At 35.5% G+C, this 19,801-nt stretch overlaps 1 protein-coding gene across 1 annotated transcript in view; it reads right to left on the bottom strand.

Annotated features, from left to right (window-relative positions):
- The window catches only part of LRRC49 (leucine rich repeat containing 49), a 51,762-nt gene that overhangs the window by 26,089 nt on the left and 5,872 nt on the right, over nucleotides 1–19,801 (bottom strand). The window contains exons 7-9 of the mRNA XM_063346248.1: nucleotides 18,599–18,665; nucleotides 9,294–9,437; nucleotides 5,130–5,191 (exon numbers count right to left, since the gene is read on the bottom strand). Coding sequence (XP_063202318.1) covers nucleotides 5,130–5,191; nucleotides 9,294–9,437; nucleotides 18,599–18,665 — 273 coding nt within the window. The remainder of the gene's footprint in view (nucleotides 1–5,129; nucleotides 5,192–9,293; nucleotides 9,438–18,598; nucleotides 18,666–19,801) is intronic.

Genomic DNA, 19,801 nt, shown 5'->3' with positions numbered 1-19,801 from the left:
GGCTTCAGATCTATCAGAATTTTAAAATAAGATGTCCCTGAAAGATTCTAGGAATAAGATAAAACAATTTCTGCAACAGCACCAAAAAGAAATACAGATAAAATATAAAGGTAGCATAACGAAATAGCCATCAGTCTCGACCAGCATAAGAAAGCCTTGGCTAAGGTAGGAGTAAACTAGCATAAGTAGTAGCTAGCAGGAGGAAAGAAATCACCCAATTAAAAAAAAAAAAAAAAAAAAAAATCTCAACCCCCCCCATGCAATTAGTACAGCAGAGAAGCAACTCTTACACTATGTACCAAATGGATGCAGCAGAAAAAGGAGAGTGAAGCCGAAGACTCTACTGCTTTTTTGCTTAGTATATTAAAAGAACATAAGAACTGATGGAAAACGAACTCCGTACAGATTCCAAGGCAGTGAAGGTCCTTAGCATATCTGAAGAATTAGGTGTTTTGTACATGTGGTTAAGACAACAGGTTTGATTATCATTTTCTGTTTCCTTTCCATAAAACAGCTTGCGTAACCACATTTTTGGAAGATTGGGCTGACATATTAATTAAAATATATATACTCCATATGTCCTGAAGATAAAAAGATAATCTTCCCAAATGACACAGAAGTTAGTGAAGCAAACTTGTAAACATGTTAGAATAAGAAAAAATAACTTAATTTCTATTGGACCAGAATAGATTTTGCTTGACAAATATGAAATTTTTTTGGTCTTCAAAATTAGTTTCAAATAATGTAAATGTACTTATTAAAAGTATTAAATATATTTACTCCAAACACTTCCCACTAAACATTTAACCAAAGAGTACTTCTGCCATTACATATGATTTACAGATTTTTAATAAAACCAAGGTCTTCAGGAAATGACAGAAAACTTCAATGTTTGTTAGTGTGTTCAAGACCTTCCACTTACTTACACATGCTGCTGTGCTTTGAAATTCTCAGTGCCTCAGCATACCAGAACATTAATTCCGGACCTAAAACAGATGTGCTTGCTTTATGCTGCTTTTAGCTGCCCTATTAGCAGCTCAATTTTAAGAGTAAAACAGTAGTGCAAAATAGCTATGTTTTCACATCTTTGCACACACCTATGAAGAACAGAGCTTTCAGAATTCAATGTCGAAAACTTAATACACTGCACTTGCCACACTGGCATCCCAAACCTAAGCCAAGCAAAGCTTTAACGTAATACACTTACCAAACAGACTGCATACTTTACAAGCAAGCTTCTGTCTGCTTCTCAGCATGCAGGCTGCTGTGACAGAGCCAAGTGGTGACCACCCTACAGGAATCAGAGACCATGTCTCAGTGCTCTCTCTAGCCTCTGTTCACCACAAAGGAGTCTAACCTGCTCATGAAATTCAAAGCAGCTGTGGATGATGCTGTTTCAGACTGCCTCAGTCAATCTTCTTGAGTGGAATGTCTGCTTCTCTTTCCAAGAGACCTTCTCCTGCAGGAGTCCTACCAAACACTGGCAACCACCTCTACTTCCCCGTCCTCCTTTCTTCCTAGGTGAATTTATCTTTGCTAAAATGGTAGTTTCAGCAACACAGAAATGAGCTGTGAATTTGGGCTCATTTACTAAAAAGTGTTTCCTGGAAACCTTTCCAGAATAGATCGGTTTCGCATCTTGCATGCATTTTCAGAGTCCTGGATCCAATTCTGCCCTCTGCCGGAGGGGATGCAAACCCACTTCTCCTGCCTCATGCGAGAACGTGGCAATTACTAAGCAGCAGAGAATTCTGGAGTGGTGTAATCTCAACCTCTACCAGTGACATGCATTCACACAGGCAAAAATAGGACACAGGAACACTTGTCCTCTGTTACTTAGGAAGACAGTTGTTCCTTCTCTTACACTTGCATTAATGATTTTTTTACAGCATGTTCCATAAAGGGGAAAAAGCTCTGGAGAAGAGAAGGTAGGCAACATACTTGCTGTAGTCTGACAGAATACCCAACACAGAACTGTATGTTCAAAAAACATTCAGTCAAAGAAGAAAACTTGGGTTTCCCCAGGTTTCTAACCTCTAAACTACTGATGAAAACAGATGCTACCACAGTCAACCTTTCATTCCCCTCGTACTACTTTTGTTCAAATATTTAACAGCATATTTATAAAATCTTCAGTCTGATGAGAAAAAAAAAAAAAGATATTTTCTTACTTTTATTGGGCTAAGAAGATTCCTTCTCTCAGGTTTTCAATTCAGCAACCAAATGAAGAACAACAACTACATGTCCTTTGAGGTGGTATCCAACTGTTTCCATGCGGCTAGACAACGTGCCTTACTAAATGAAATAGCCAACGTAGCACTGACCTGGACAGCAGCGTAACAGTGAAAATACGCATTTTGTTTCCAAGATTCAAAAATGGTCTTCCCTGGTTTCATATTTTGAAATATGAGCAATAACCCTCTTTCTGAATCTCAGTGGCATCTCTTTCTTGAAGAAAATAGTTTCTGTAATCTCTGCAGTATCACATGACAAGTTGAAAATGGGATTTCTCCCCTTTCTTTCTAACTAGTTTTATATATATGTATATAAAACTTTCAGCCATCAGGTATGAACATCTTCAGTTTGTAACTGTTAAATATTTTTGGGTTGAAACCAGAAGTAGGACTTCTAATACATCCTTTTTTACTAAAGGCTCTGCAGGAAGCAGCAGCATTCTGAGGCCTCCTCTGAAGCATAAGGGAAAAAGAACGTCAGTGATTAAATCCATGATAGATTCTCATGCCTTAAATAGTGACAATTTTAAAGAGGCATTCCCAAATCTTTTACTGAAATATTAATTCATATATGTCAGTATACATCAATTTAAGACTCAAGGATTTTTGCTGACATATAAAAATAGGAAGCAGCAAAACTTTCCATGGGAGTTTTTCCCCAAAAATGCTACTTTTTTTTTTTCAAATGATCACTAATAAAATATTTTAATGAACCTGTAATATAAATATAACCAGGTTTTGGCAATATACTTTTGCAGGTTTTAGCTATGCAACTACAGATAAATTAGAGTATCTGGTATCAATTTCATTGTCCAAAAGAAAAGTCAGCTGTATAGACACAGCTGTTTCTAGGAGAAATAATTTTTAAAATTACCATATGGCACACAGTAAACCCAGGTAAGCGATTCATAAAACCACACAAAATAATTTTAAAAGTCTGTAGGAATGATCAGATGTAGCACATCAATTCACTAGTATTATGGTTGCATACAGCTTCTTCTGTCAGCTCAGACAGTATGAAGCCAAGTATCAGAACTTGCATCAAGAGTATACTTCTGTATTCATTTTCCTGTTAGAAGACTTATCTACTACATAACTCAAAATCAAGAATTAATGGGGTTTATTGGCCTTCAAAACAGCTATATGCAGTACAAGGTTATTATTTCAGAAAACCCAAGCTAAATGTTATCATTAAAAGAAATTTTGTGTTTAAAATCATATCTGGTAAATAAAGAGTTAAACTGATCCACCCACCTACCTACCCACATATTTATACAAATTTATAGAAGAGCAATGTCTTTCGTTTGACATTAAGATTTTATTTTTATACCTATTCCAACTACAAATTAAAACCAAATTATATATTTGCATGAATGTTCTAAATAATTATTTCTGGCTTACATGAAAACTAAGACTAAATCTATCAATAGTTCAACTGCAGCCCCAATGAATAAATGACTGCAATCGTGATTAAGTACCAAGAAGCAAGCTACCAATTACGTAAAGTTTGAGTAATCTACTTTAAAAACCTCACAGAGACATTTTTTCTTCTTTGAAGACCGTTAAAATAACATGAGCTTGCATAAAACAACCTGAGAAAGGAGTCAGAAAGCTACACAAAACATACCAAGTATGTAAAAAGACACAGAAATTCCACTGACTGCAGTGACGCTCCCTGATGGCAAGGGAGCCAGCTACTGCAGTCCCCTCATTGTTCTTGCCAAGCTAAGGCATTTTTTAGAAAAGCAGAAACAAAAGGCATTTATCAATTCTGGCAATTATTCAAAGAGGCAAAATGCTAACCCTTTCTCTAGCAGATTAATTAAAGGAAGTGCATATTAAAGACTACTGCAGTTCATCTCTGATTTTTAAATGTTTAATACCCGTGAGTATTTAAGGAGATCTACTGCGCTGGTACTTTAAGAACCTAAGGAACACAGACAAGTAGGTTGGAGCTGTCTGCAAAAGCCATAATGCAGGTCAACTTAAAATATTCAAGCACCTATTACAACAAAAGCTCATAGTAAGTATAACATTTTACAGAGAACGCAGATACCACAAGAACAGTACAGTATTGTCAGTAATTAGAACATGAAGCATCTTTCCCCTATCCCACATTAAATTATTTGATTCTAAGCAAAGAAGGCTCGTGGTGATTAAGAGATGAAAAAAAAAAAAAAAAAAAAAGGACACACCACACTGAAGATAATGCAGGCACTTTTTTTTTTCTTTTTTAAATATTGGAACCAGTATAAAAGCAGACTCCAAAAATGCATGGATATGGATAAAGCATAGGAGACAAACATTTCTATCTATTTATAACAAAATGCACTTAATAACTCGAAACTGTAGAAGCCCTGCTTTGAAAGTTGAGCTATTCTGCTTCTGCTGTCTGGCTTGAATGAATATATCTTTCAGACTTTATTAATATATGGACAAGTAAAACACAAGCATGAAATAATCCAATCATTGTAAGCAGAATCTGACTCAGCAGTTTGTGTAACTCTATAAATACAGTGATTGTATGTTAAATATAATATGTACCTTGTGTAATGTTGCTTTAACAGATACGTAGTTTAACAGGAAAACAACACATTTACAAAACTATTTTTAATTTTGGTCATCTTTGTAAACAGTATAATTTTTAAATAAAAAAATATAAGTTTCTTGGTAGAATACTTATAGTACAACTACATTTAAATGCAAAGGGTTTTGAGAATTTTTATGTTTAAAGTAGAAAATACATAATGGCTTGATTATGCTATCTGATATGTTAGGGGGGGGAAAAAAAAAAAAGTATCTGCATTCAGAGTGTCTGAATTTAAATTTTAATGAAATACAGCTCCAATAGGACACTTCAAATTACTGATAGGAAACAAATGGTATTTCCCTTACCTAGATATATTGTTGAAGCTGAGGAAGAGACGTTGGAGACGGGGCAAAGTATCCACATCTTTCTAGAAGGAAAGATAGAGGCATAAATTCAGTAGCTGAAAGTAGCTTTCGAACCTCTCTATTTTGCCTGATGAAATACTTTCATTTCTATATGCTATAACCTTGCTGCAACATTGATTTCTGTTGAATGTGCAGCTCCATTTCTCCCTAGTGCAGACTGCAAGGGAGTGTTTCAGTGCAGATATCTACTCTGCAGAACAAGCTGCATCACTTGCAAAGCAAATGATGTTAAAGAAAAGAGGATAAGGCTGCTGCTGGTTTCTGAACAAGCTTTTGGGAAATAAGCCAAGGTGCTGTCTCAGCATTTAAGCTGCAGGATAAACACACTGTAAAAAAAAAAAAAGTTAATTTCGTGACCATGCTGAAGGTTTTTGAAATGCAATACAGCAGTGCAATTAGCACTACCAAACAGCAGTGACTCTTCCGCCATAGAATGATCTGAAGGACTCTGTCACCTTTAAAATTAAAATTTATAAGAAGGAATGACTTTCCAGAATGAGAAGTTTTGAATTTAATACATGCCACTAAAGACCTTTACAGAAAACCTCTAAATAGCAAATAGCTCAAGTATTAGAAAGGTATCAAGTAAGATCAAACTTCATTTATGAAATATAAATCCGTAATGGCCAGACAGCCCAGGCTGCAGTGTTTCATATACCATTTAGACCGCCCACCTAACCCCTCAGTTATGAGCCTGCATCTCCTTATCCTACCAAGGAACATACTCCAACTCCCAACCTGTGGACACAAACCTATTACAGCACAGGGAAGTGTTACACAGCTCACTGCCCTGATTTTAGCCACAAATCAAATCTACAGCCCTTCCTCCCTCCATCGGATTTGTGACATGTCTACATAGCATTCCAGAAACAGAAAAAGTTCATTCTACCCAAAGAGGTGAACACAAGGCAGCTCTAAACAAACTGTGCAGCCGCTATTAATGACATGCTGCATGTGAGCTAACAAGCATTGCTGCAAGTCAGTTCTGTCCACGCTAAGCAGGGCTTATTAACTTGGGTCTGTAGCTGCAAAACCCCTGGTTCAGGGGTTCAGAGCTGTTCTGAACCCTCCCAGATCAGACCATAGAAAGATTCAGTTCACAACAGAATGATACCTGGACACCCCCTCTGTCCCTCAGGCTACTTAGTGTTGATGCTAAAAGGGGTGGGGATGCATGATACAGGTGGACACACACATGAAGACAGGCATTACAGGGCTGTGCACAGTAATTCTTAAGCAGCAAAGACTAATTAATCAAATAATTCTGCACTGAAGAATACAAAGTAATTTCCCCTGAAGACAATAACTAGCAAATCTTACACTCGTGATAGCAAACACCTGAGGTGTTTGAAAAAAAAAAAAAAAAAGAAACAAACAAACTCCCACAACACAGGATTGGGAAAAAGAAAAAAAAAAAAAAGCAAAGCAAAGCCTCCATCTACTTCAGTTTGGATACAAAATCATACAGGGCAGTGGATGTACAGGGCAGGAGATCTTTTGTGAAAAGATGGTGAACACCTTGACCAGTCCTCCCTCAAGTCTAAGATCAAGCTGCAGATGACAAAACCCAAAGTTCTAAGCTCTTAATACCTCAAAGCAATCAAGCAGGTCCATCTTTCAAACAAAAACAAAGCTTGTCTTCCTAAAAGTTGGGCCCAATTCACAACTGGATGGAAAGTTAATAGACATTCCATCTTTCATGGTATGTGAATCTATACAGATTCATGCTTTTAATGCCATACAAGACCCTTTGTAAACATCTATTCTGTCTCTTTGCTATTCTTCAGACTTCTTGAATAGTCAGACTTCTTGAAGACACTTCCAATCCTACAAGATACAATTCTTCTATAAATCAAGCATCAGGACGACCTTTTAAAATCCTAACGCTTTGGGCAAACTACAATTTATTCTTACAAAAACAACCACTTGTGATTCAAAGATTTCTAGTCTCTAATGAATACTTCAAAGACAAAAAATAGTCCCAAAATTGCTAATCTAAGGCCAGTGGATTGTAAGAGGTTATTACAGGTTTAATTGCTCAAACAAACTATAATCTAGTTGGATAACTTGAATTATTCAATATAGTTAACTGCAACGCGCATGGAGTTCACTATGGGACCTCATTTTGTTTGACAAATGAGAATATCATCTTTCCCACACAGGGGGGCGGGGTGTGTGAGGGTGGTGGTGAAGAAAAATAACGAAGGTTCACAAAAAATGTACTGAAAGTTATTTAAAATATATTGATTTTATTCCATCATTTTGGAAGGGCAAACTTGTTTAAATTGAGGTTAGATTCTTTCATTTAAAGAAATAATCAACTTTAAAAAGCCCAATTCATAATTATAGCATTGTTATAGTAACTAACTATAACACAGTCCAAAAACTAAACTAAAACACAGAAACCAAAGTCTTTTAATGAACTTAGAGTGTAACTTTTGTAGTTAAGTGCTACATCATAACTATATCATGATTAAATGACAGCCCACACCCAACCCCACACACAGTCAGCCATAAGGAAACCTAAACCTCATCTTCAAGAAAAGAAATCTAAACCCCCTCCCTCAACTACTCAAGTACTCCAGCAATAATATAACAATATTTTGGATCTTCTTTCCATAAAACGATACATTTGCTTCTATGTTTTTGGATTTTCAGTAATATCATATTGCAGCAGATTCTGAATTCCAATACAAAAGTAGTGCAGCTTTCATTTTTTCAGGGTGTTTGCCCTCAAAAAATTTAAAACAAGTTTAAGCAAAAAAATACAGGTACATTGTTGCGCACAGAGAAAGAGACAATACATATCATTAAAATAAGAAACAGATTTTATTTTAGGAGAGAGACATATATTTACTTTAGGTTTCAGACAGCACGACATGTCCAAGACTTGACTTCATATGATTTAAGAGTCCTTCTCTAGAGAAAGGAGTGTTAGCATCATACTTGCTAAAAATCACCATCCCATTAAAAACAAAACAAAACAAACAAACAAAAAAATCACACACACCCCCCATTCCATTAGCATTTAACCAGGGTGAAAAAAAAAAACCACCCCAAAACCAATTAGACATAATAAAGTACTTCCCTGAAGAGAACATCATCTTCTGAAACACTGTCTCTGGCCAGGAAAGACTAAAAAATTAAATTGAAATATAGCACAGAGTCCAATCCTATAACTCACTAATTTAAATTTCATGCTGACTCTCCATTTGTGACAGCAGGAAGCAAGGAGAAAGTACCAGCTACACCCACAAGGAGTGAAAAGGCAGCAGCTACAAGCAAGGAAGAGAATTCTAGGTAACATAATTGCTGTAGCAGGAAGGTACGGTAACAGAATCAGCAATGAGCAGAGATTTCTTATTTTTGAAGTGCAACAACAATTCACATATGACAACTAGCAGAAATTTGAGAAAGGAAAGACTCTCCAGCAACAGGAGACCAAGAACTAAAGGAATTATGAAGGCCAGAAAAATATAGCTATTTAAGTTGACTTACTGTATTATTTTAAAAAGCATTTGTTCAAACAACGTACTTGCGATCCCTGAACTATAACTCATAAATTGCGAAGTGAAAAGCTTTATTTTCTAGAACGTAAAAGACTTACAATGCTGGGTTAAAGCTTCAATTGGGAAATTCTGCTTTTGAGATCAATACCTATTTTCTCTGCATTTGGCTCAGAAATATTCATAAGGAGATGAAATTTAAGATGGTCTGACTGCTTATTCGAGCTACAGAAATTAAGAGAGGGTTTGTTTCTACGAAACAAACTTGTATGAAAGAAAAGTCTCTCTATGATAGTACCGCAAAACTGCTTCGGAATATTTTTTTCCCCCCTCTTAAAAACCCATCATGAGCTATCAAGACTTGAATCACAACAAGCGATCACATTTAAAGAAAATAATACCAAAAATAAATTGCTGTTTGTTTCACCTTTAGATTGTGAGAGTAAGTATTGCAGCAGAACAAGATAAGCAACGCAATACAGGGAAACACAAGATTTCACAAATCTGAAATGCTGATATGGTTTAAACAAGTTACAGTAATAGTGCATTTTGTTGAAAAGAAAGAAAAGAAAGAAAAGACAAGAGTTTTGTTCCTTACTATGGCAGAGACTTGATTATGACGAAGGTTGAGCTCTGTGAGAGAATCCAGTCCATTAAGGTTTTCTACAATGGTTAGCAGGTTTCTGGCAAGGTTTAACACTCTCAGTTCACTCAAATGACTGATGTTTTCTATTTTAGTAATCTGTGAAAGAGGTAGAATTACAAAAGTGCATACTGTGTTTTATAGAGGTATACAATAGATATATGTAGCACATACATATTTTTTTTAAGTATACATGAACAATCAACTTAATACGATAGTGTGCTTCTTGCGTATTTTTCTAAACCATGATAATCATGTCATAAATTGCTGAAAACAAGCTACAGTCTGCTAGAGATTAAGTACTAGCATTCACTTCACTAATATCTTTCTAGTCATACTGCAGCAAAACCAGTCAACGCTTCCTTCCTTACCATCAGAAATTAGGTTATTTCAGCTGTGCTGCTCTGTAGCAGCAACCTTGAAGACACCATGAAACTAAGAGGACACTAGTTATATTATAGTATGTCAAAATCCTTAATTTGTCTGCAAAGGCACTCGAACACACATCCAAATCGCCTGGTACATATCCTGCAAGAATATGCAGCATCGTATCCCCCTACCATTGCAGAACTCTTGCACCGATTTCCCTTCATGCCTCTTAAAAAAATCAGTTGCAGCACTCATAGCTCTATCTACAGGAGCTCCACAGACGGACTTTCTGGCAGGCCATGAGGACAGGAACCTGCTGTGAGTCAGGGGCAAGGAGCAGCCACAGCCCTCTGGAGAAGAAAGCAATTATTCTGAAATTGGAACTTGTAAGGAAGTTTTATGAGCAGGTAATTGCTGGAATCAGTAATACACACTGAAAAGTTAGAAAAGAAAGCAGCAGCATCCTTAGTTTAGATACACTTGCTTGACAGTCCCCAGCACTTCTTCAGCAACTCATGGCTTCCTGTGACTAGAAAATTGAGGGATCAAACAAAGCGACTAAACTACATTAAACAGGCAGCTGCTCGAGGTTTGTTTTTATACTTAATTCCCTGTTTTAAAGATTCATGTGACATTGACCAAAAGACAAAAAAAAAAAAAAAAAAGAATAGTAGTAATAGCTACTGTCCCTTAATTTTATTTTTGACTTCTAGAAACACAACCGTGTTTTACAAAGGCATTAATTATTGCTCTATTGACACAGGCACTGCTTTTTAGAAGAGTGATCCACTCAAGGATCTCTATCCGGATATTTATTTCTCACAGTAGTCTTGTAATTTGTCCTCCAGCATCTACCCAGACCCTTACACAGGACTTGCATACAGCAACATCTCATGGAGAAGATGAAGTATTGCCACTGCGCAGGACATTCCCATCACATTCTTACTGAAGCCCATGCTATATGGCAGAAAGAAGGCAGGTCTATCCTGGGGAAAAGACTTCACAAAACATGTGGCAGGGCATCCAAGGATAGAGCGCACAAAGCTACTAGCAAGTATAATGAATTCCCTTTCAATCAGAATGATCACCTGCTGGACCACTCCACGCTCCCTCCAACACCCTGTCCTCAGGCACGTGATTCCTCCCCAAAGCTGCCAACAGCAATTAGATGCGGACAAGCAAGATAGTGACTGCTGTCACACGTCTTCCCAGTGATAATGAACTTTCTGATGCTCTATACCAGTACAAATTTGGCCATGTCAATTTCCAGAAAGTGTCCAGCAGCTCCTGGAATGGGGGAAGAGGCAAGGTAGCTGTAATTTAACAGTTTGAGAACACATAATCACAGAATTACAGAATCATAGGGTTGGAGGGACCTCTGGAGATCATCTAGTCCAACCCCCCTGCCAGAGCAGGGTCACCTAGAGCAGGTTGCACAGGAATGCGTCCAGGAAGGTTTTGAATGTCTCCAGAGACGGATGTTGTTGGTAATTTTCATATATGTGTGTACACATACATATATATGTGTGTGTATATATATATATATCTGTAAGTCTAGGACATGACATGAATATGCCACTATGAAAAGTATTCCAACAATGTTTCCATTAAAAAGCATACATAAGTAGATAACGAAACCAAAATTAAATAATATCTTAAACCAACATTTGAGTCAACTGCTAATTAAACTATGATACATCTTCCATTTATGTGTATTATATGCAGAAAATAAAAATTACCAGGATACAAAAATATTACTGCAAAAGGAACCGAAAATACCACCATTTGGAACAATATATTTAGACAGACAGACTTGTAAAAGCAAAGCCAAGTGCAGATGGTTAGCATGAAGTGCACAGACCTCTGCAGGTGTCTGCTTAGCCAAAATTACAACATGCCATGATGTAGAATATTAATCCTGGCATTTCATTGCTATTGCAAAAACAATGATTTCATCAGCAGTGTATAGAGATACTCCTCATTGTTTGCTAAGGTTTAAGATTACTGGATTTTCTCTGTTTCAATTATGCATGCACACGTGTAGATACACTGGCTTTTAGTACATACTATTAGGTGTGAATTAGATAACAAGCCACTTTTAGAGAATTCAAATTATACTTCTTTTACTAAAAAAAAGTTATGACTATTTTGTATTAATTATAAATAAGGAAGGATTATTATTAACCATTTTAGTTGCTTTTTCAAATACCTAATACTTTACTTACAAACATTGAACAAAAACACTATTATATTTTCTTGTTTACTTAGTTATGCAACAGATATATTTCAGAAGAGATTGTTCTGCACCACATAATCACTCCACAATTAAACTGCACAGAAGTTATATCTTTTAACACACATTTCTGAGATTACCGAAACAAAATCCAGGCCTAAAAAAAAAAAAAAAAAAAAAATCAAGTTGCTTCCCCCACCCCTCACCCCCCTTTTACTTATATCCTTGAACTTTTGGCGAGGAAAATGATTCACAGAATTAATCAGAAAACAAAAAATAACTATGACGACTTTTTAAAATTTAACGGATTATAGAAAAAATTTCATTCTAAATAAATTTAGAATTAAATTCAATTTCAACTTGACTCAACTTTAATGCATCAGTTCGCTGAGACAGAGTAAAGTCCATTTTGACCCTATCTAAATTAAGAAGGTTTTAAAGACATTTACATGGAAGATATACCATTTATACTATTTACCTTGACAGCAAAGATCAAGGTAACAATCAGTATTCTCTCCATAGAATACTCAAGAGTGCTTGGAAGCACATGATTTAGAAATTAAACATTTAGTTCAAAGTCAAATGCAAGTTGTAGTGCATTAAATATACCACAGACACAATCACCTGCAGGGTCTCTAAATGATGTAGTATTTTATGTCCACATTAGCGTGTTAATAACCATAGAAACGGAGTCTCTACATGAAAATTTAAGTAAATGTTATTAAGATGCTGTATTTTCTTACAAATTTTTACTGGCAGTATTAAAATCAAGAGCCTTACTAAATCATGTAGGAAAACAGGCAAAGAGTAGTAATATGACAGGGGAATTCACATTCTGTCCCTTTTGTAAAGCACAGGCATCGAGTGCAATATTTCACTAGGCATTACACTGGTTTGGTTTTTTGTTGTTTTTGTTTTTTTTTTTGGTTTTTTTGGTTTTTTTTGTTTTTTAAAACCTTTTTTTGATTATTTATTATATGAAGGGATTTTCTTTAAGTAGTAACACATTTAAAAATTTTAATTTGGAAAATAAAAAAATCCTCCAAGGTTTATTATTAAGCACTGCAGAATACTATAACTCAATGTTTTAAAGCACATCCAGTTCCCAGTGCATTTCTCACTTTGGGCAGGAGAAATCTCAAGGTTCAGACCAAATCATGTTATCCAAAATATCCAGCACCCAAATAAATCAAAATATTTTCCCAAAAATGAACAAAATGAAATTTTCCTCCTTCTCTTTTGCCTCACCTCTAAGCTCTTGGAAACATTCCAGTCTTGGAAGTTTCACAATCTGCATTCCATCTATGGGATTGATCTACACCCCAAGGGGGAGGGAGGGAGGGACTAAGACTAAAAAAGGAATCTAGCTTTCCTCTTAACTGATACTACTCCATGAACATTAACAAAAATAAATAATTTATAAATAAATAATTGCTAGGCTCTAGCACTATTTTTGAAAAATATGATTGATAATATTGATATTCTGGCCATACCCTACTTGAGTATTTCTGTTCTGCATCTATAGAGTGACTGCTGAGATTTCTTACCTTATGTAGAACCACTGTGTGTAATCTAAGAGTTGACTTTTTTTTTTCTTAGGCTAATGCATTTCAAATACCTTTAATATAACTTGTACACAAGATTTACTTGTTCAATGATCCTCTGGGATCACGGGTAACGTTTAAGAGATACTGCACCTTTTTAGCAATAGCTTTGAACACCAAAAAAGTTAAAATTATTGCAAGCACCTTAGAATATTCCTGTAGTGAATTAAACTACTGAAGAATGAAAACTATTTGGTCAGAAATTATGTAATGGATATTACACATAAGATATTTTAGTATTTTATTGTAACTATGTCCTATAACATACACAAACCATCAAGGGGAAAAATGGTAGTAAAAAGAATAATACTTTATTCTTTGACAAATATGTGAGCACATCCAATGTTCTCAGAAAGAATTGTGGAATATCACATTCACTCAAGAGTCAATCTGGTAAAATTATTTGCCAAAAGGCATCAGGAGGATTTACTGGGTTTTGCTATAACCTGCTACATTGAATTTTAGGAGTTTTATTTAATGACATCAGAGAAGCCAAACCATGAAAACAAAGACTATGGAAAAACTCTGTTCTGTATGATAACTCAGAAGTAGTAATAGTACTGTAGCAATTTATATTCCATCGTATATTACAGTAATAATATTATTGTTGCCAGGCAATACCATTTAAATGGTAGCATTTCACTTAATGTGACTTTTCTCATCTACTGGAGTCTAACAAACATGTTAAACCACCTTCTGGAATTGTCTGTCTGACTGCAGAGGAAAGCTGGTGGTACCAGAATTACTGAATGCAAGTTAACTTGTATCTCAAGTAAACTGTATGCAAGCAGCAAATATTCAGCTAATCCTCTACGGTGATGAAGACTGCTCACCAGATATTCTCCCCTTAATAGAACTGTCTTTACTACAAAAAAAAAAAAAAAAAAATTATGTGTCCTCATCTTCTATTAACTAAGACGTGGCAACTTCAAAAGGCAAAACCCCCCTCAAAATAGAGGTGCTATATATATTAATACAAAGAATAAGAAGAGGTGTAAAATAGATCACTGTTCTAATACATATATAAATATGAACTACAGAGGATGACTCTATAAAATAGACAAATCAACAAGTTTGAAGAAAATTCAACTGTCTTATTTCTCAACAAATAAAACACCAAAATGCTCCACAAAGCAACTTGTGATCAACCTCCACTCTCAAGCAGTAGCAGAATCAATGAATAGAAGCAAACAGTGCAAACTGCAGAGAAAGTGCTCTAAAGACCAACAGACTCGATGCATAATTTCATCAAGTATGTGGGATTTATACACATCAAAACCACAGGAACACACCTATCCTAACCCCAAATACAAAGTGCCATTCAATGAGTACTGTAGTAGGATGTTGATTTAGTGCACTACAGCTCAAGAAACTGCCACATTCATCTAACAGAGAGGTTTTTCATGGCTTTACAGGGGAGATTTTTGCCATGAAGAATTGTCAGTTTACTAATATCCTCAAAATAGTTGTTCTTCTCTACTATTCTTTTCTTCTATTTCCCCTGCTGCTAAAAAGGGAAAATAGGAAAAGATAGTGAATTTAATCTGAAGTAACTCTAGCCACGGAATCAGAGCATCATTTGAGGTCAGGAGGGGACTCTGGAGATCACCCTTTCCAACCCCACTGCTTAAAGCAAGGTCAACTATAGCAGGCTACCCAGGACCACGTCCAGTCAGGCTTAGACCGCCTCTGGGGATTGAGATTCTCCCACCTCTCTGGGCAACCTTCTCAAGTGTTTGGCCACCCTGACAATAACATTTTTCTGAAGTCTGAACAAATTTCCTGTATTGCAGGAATTTCAATGTTTCTTGTCCTTTTGCTGGATACCACTGAGCTAAGTCTGGCTCCATCTTATTTAGACCCTCCCATCAGCTATTTATATGCATCGATAAGAACTCCCTGAGGCTTCTCTTCTCCAGGCAAAGCAAATCTAAAAAAATTACAGGCTATGCAACAATTTGCAAAACTTACATCCAAGTTTCAGTTTACCAATGGCTTTCTTGAAAGAATCTAGTATTTCTTCCTGGAGAGTTTGGTATTAAAATCCCTTCCACTAACTTAACTACAAGGACAGGTTTTGTAATAAAGTTACAAACGTTTTCTTCAAAAATACAAAATCATCAGTTTAAATTAATACAATCAAAAAATAAATGCAAAACCAAGTGCGCAAGTCTGAGTAGTACCTTTAACAGCATGAACTTTGCAGTGTAGTCCAAGAATATCACATTAAGAAAATCCTGAAAATATTCCTGGCAACAAGATACAGATGATACCACAGAGCAAGCTGTCTTTTCTAGAAAATAGTCTTGAAGTTTTGCGCTGCATCAAGATTATCTGTTTCCCATGTACACAGCATTAAATAATTTCTCACATCCCTAAGAAACACAACTTTGAATGTAAAACGAAAAGTACTGTAAAAATATCTGTAAGCATAACAGAGTATGACTGAAAAGATGGTAACTTTAAGTAACCTATACAGTCTGTTTCACAGTTACTGGAAGTGAGCAACGGAAAACGATGCCCAGAGGAAGTCTCATATTCACACAGCACATACAGATATTCATACCACACTGGCAGTCAATGACGCTTTTGTATGCCTGAAGTGAATCACATTTTTCCATAATTATAAGAAAGAAAGACACAAGTGATGCACACCACAAAAGCGCCGCCACACCCTCTACTTGAAATAAGAGCCACCCTGATAAAGGAAAGTTGCTGCCCATCACTGGTTCTCAATTGTAAAAATGACTAGATTTATTGTAGATTTTTTTTACTTTACTGTAAGAACTGGGTGCAGGATAACACCATAATCAATCTAAGGAAACAGATGTATCAAGAGCTTATTAAGATAATGTAAATCCTATTTTCTATTATTTTTCATTATGACTGAGGATATTCTGTTTCTGCATTCTTGATTTTAATTATTCTGTACCAAATTAAAAAAAATAATGTATATGTTAGAGACAGGACACTACATCAACAGAACAATGATCAGAATTCCCTATTTTGAACTATATAAAAACAAACAAATAATTTTTAATTCTACTGATCCGTTGTTTAAATTGCTATGTTCTGGAATATTGGAACATGGATTTTGGAGTTGCGGTCTGTTCTTGAGAAATTCACGATGTGTACCATTTAAAATAGACTAGAAGGCTGCCATAAATAACCATCCCACAAATCTAAGTAAAAGACAGAGCCCTCCTGTTCCTACTCCTAAGCAAACAACAACCACCCCTTCCCCCCGAGACTTCGAACGAAGACGCTAGTACACTACGCTGATATGCTGAGTTTGAGACATTTCTTCCCTTCTTCATTTCTTCCCTTATGCCTTCAAAAATAGCTAACGTCATCTATGGCAGATTGGTGTTTTAAATTTTTAATTCCTCAAAGACAAGAAAAAAGAATGTTAACATGAAAACTTGCATATCTTTAAACTGGAAAGGAACAGAAAGATAATTTAGTAATTGAAGATAAATTCATAGTCTTTATGTGGTCTTTCAAAAAAAAAAAAATACTCTAAACCTATGAAAAAATGTGCAGGAAACAATTAATTTCATTTCCTAACATTTGTGCCCTTCACATGTACATTTATGATTAAAACTTTCTGAAAATCAAAAGCATTTATTATGCTCTAGAGACTTAATATTTAACTCTTGATACAGGATAATTTGTTAAGTTCTCTGGACCAAAGTAGACCTATTATTATGAAGCTGATCTAGTAGCAACCAATTAGGCACCATGCCCAAAAGTCCTAATAAAGTTCTAGCTTATGTAAAGGGAGTTGTACAGACACTGGAAGGGAAAAAAAAAAATCAGATATACTTTACAATCATTTGCAAGAGTTGTGCGTGACCTGTGTTTCATTTCTATCAGCGATTCTTCCATTTGTACTATAGAAGTGTACTGACCGGCACAGCCACATATCTAGTCTGCAAGTATTTTTACCAAAGACATAGAAACACCCCCAAACTTAGAACAGCAATAAGAAAAGGATTATAACTACACAAACACTTAGCCATCTCCAAACATAGTCACTCTAAGGCTCTAAGATGTCGTTATGTGTCCTTACACTGCCTCTGCCACTGTACAACACGCTTACTATTGGACTAGTGTTATTCAAAGAAGGCACAAACTTATCACAACACATAATAACTCATTATAATGCTAGTTTGTTTTTTTCTTTTTTTTCTTTAAAAAAGAAAAAGCATTCCCATTCTGCACTGTCAAGTAATTGTATAATAAAGACAACACACAGAGAAATCAGTAAGACATCAAAACTGTCAGAACAGGAATGCAGAAAATTCACACATTGGTCATATATAGTTACAATAACCATATGTTGTTTTCAACAACTCAATTATGGAACATTTTGTATCACATGTGTTTAAAATTTATTTTACAAAAGAATATATCCATCTTGCTTTTAATACTCCATGCTGTTCACGACATACCTATGAAATAGAATCTTTCTCTTATATGTACTACAGCTAAAACTTTATGCACCACTTGAATTAGAGATGTCCACTTAGTCTCAAATTGGGGAAGCGGAATAGACATTAAGTAAGATGCATTAATTCAGAAGCATGAATCAATCAAGAGCTTGGACCCATTCTGTTTTTTCCTGTACAAATTTAAGTCTTCTACAGATATGTAAGGCATCTTGGTCTGTAAGATCACCAATAGAAGAAACAACACAACAATCAATGGGACCTTAAATTCTTCTGTAACTTCTAAGACTGGGTTACTTCAACACCACCACAACTACTTATACTAGATTACTATTCTATAGGTGTGATGCCATTATACTCAGTTGACTCAGCATTTTAATCACTGTAACTTGCCAAAAGTACAATGCTGAAAGTACAAGAGACTTGATACAAAGATTGAATATAACATCATACCACCTTTTATCAATTTACTGATTTCTGTGACCTCAGAAATTGCAAGATTTGCTACCAGCTCCCTTTCAAAAAGCAATGGTTTGGTAAGAGACACAGGAAACACATGATGCCTACACAAGAAACGTAAATGATCAAGTTATTGTACTGTACCTGATTTCCGTGAAGATCTAAAACATCAAGATTTTTTAAGTTCTCCAGATTTGAGATCTTCTTTATTCTGAAAGATTTCAATTATGACATAAATTATTTTTCACATTAGATAAAAAGTATCTTTCATTTTCCAACTACTTTCCTGCCTACCAACGGTAACAGAAGAATAACAAAGTTCTGAACCACATAAAAAAAGTGAATAAATGAATGAGTGTGCCTTAAACTATCACCTTCCTTTCTGTCAATAATGCAATAGACACAGTATGTACATGGCTCTTCTAGAAGATGAAAAGGGAAGGAGTACTTGCACCACTAGAAAACAAAGTCAATGACCAAACAAAGTCAATTATCCAGACATCTAAATAATAAAAAGAAACAACATTATTACTGGCAAAGAGCTAATTCCAAACAAGTTTAAAGAAAAACTGCAGTGACACAGGCTTTTGAGAGTTTGTTAGAAGAACACAGAAGTAAAAAAAAAACAACCAAAAAAACCAACAAAAAACCCACAACAGCAAACAAAAACCTGAAAGCCGCTGGTCCTTTTTGGACAATATTGATTTGGCAGTATTTCTTCTCCCCCTGTACAACTTCACTGTCTTGAAACTTTCCTGTCCTGTCCTATTTTCTGATTCCAAACCTGGGTTATTATATACTCAACAGCATCATCTACTGGCTAATTATATTAAACATCACGTGTATTTTGCATTTGCTTCAAGAATAAACAAAGATCACATATAGATCAAGCTGAAAACAAGTTGCTGGCAGCTTTGTCTGACTTGTAATCATTTATGTCTTGTCCTAACTACCTCCAAACCATACTTCTATGTAAACAAACTATACAGCGTTCAATATAGTTATGATTTGGAAAATAATTCCTTAAAGCACCTTAAAGTTATCATTCCAATGCCCCAATGTTTTGCTATAAGCAAAATTAATTTCTACAGGTGAGATTTTTAATGTAAAAGATGTAAGCTCTAGTAACATGCTGGACTATAGGAAGTTGTCAGTTTTGAATACAGGCTGAATTAGGAGATGTACGCTTTGTAATCTGCACATAACTGAAGTTTGTTTACCAGTTCTGCCTTTACTGAATATAAAGAAAATAAGGAAACTGAACAAAATCAGAGCACAACTCTTAGATGTGTGAGCAATTCCACAGATACTTCTATTAAACTATTAGAATTAAAAGCTACAGGATTT

Source organism: Chroicocephalus ridibundus, chromosome 9 (genome assembly GCF_963924245.1).
Source record: "Chroicocephalus ridibundus chromosome 9, bChrRid1.1, whole genome shotgun sequence".
NCBI classification, from domain to species: Eukaryota; Metazoa; Chordata; class Aves; order Charadriiformes; family Laridae; genus Chroicocephalus; species Chroicocephalus ridibundus.
This window is presented reverse-complemented; position numbering and strand designations above follow the sequence as displayed.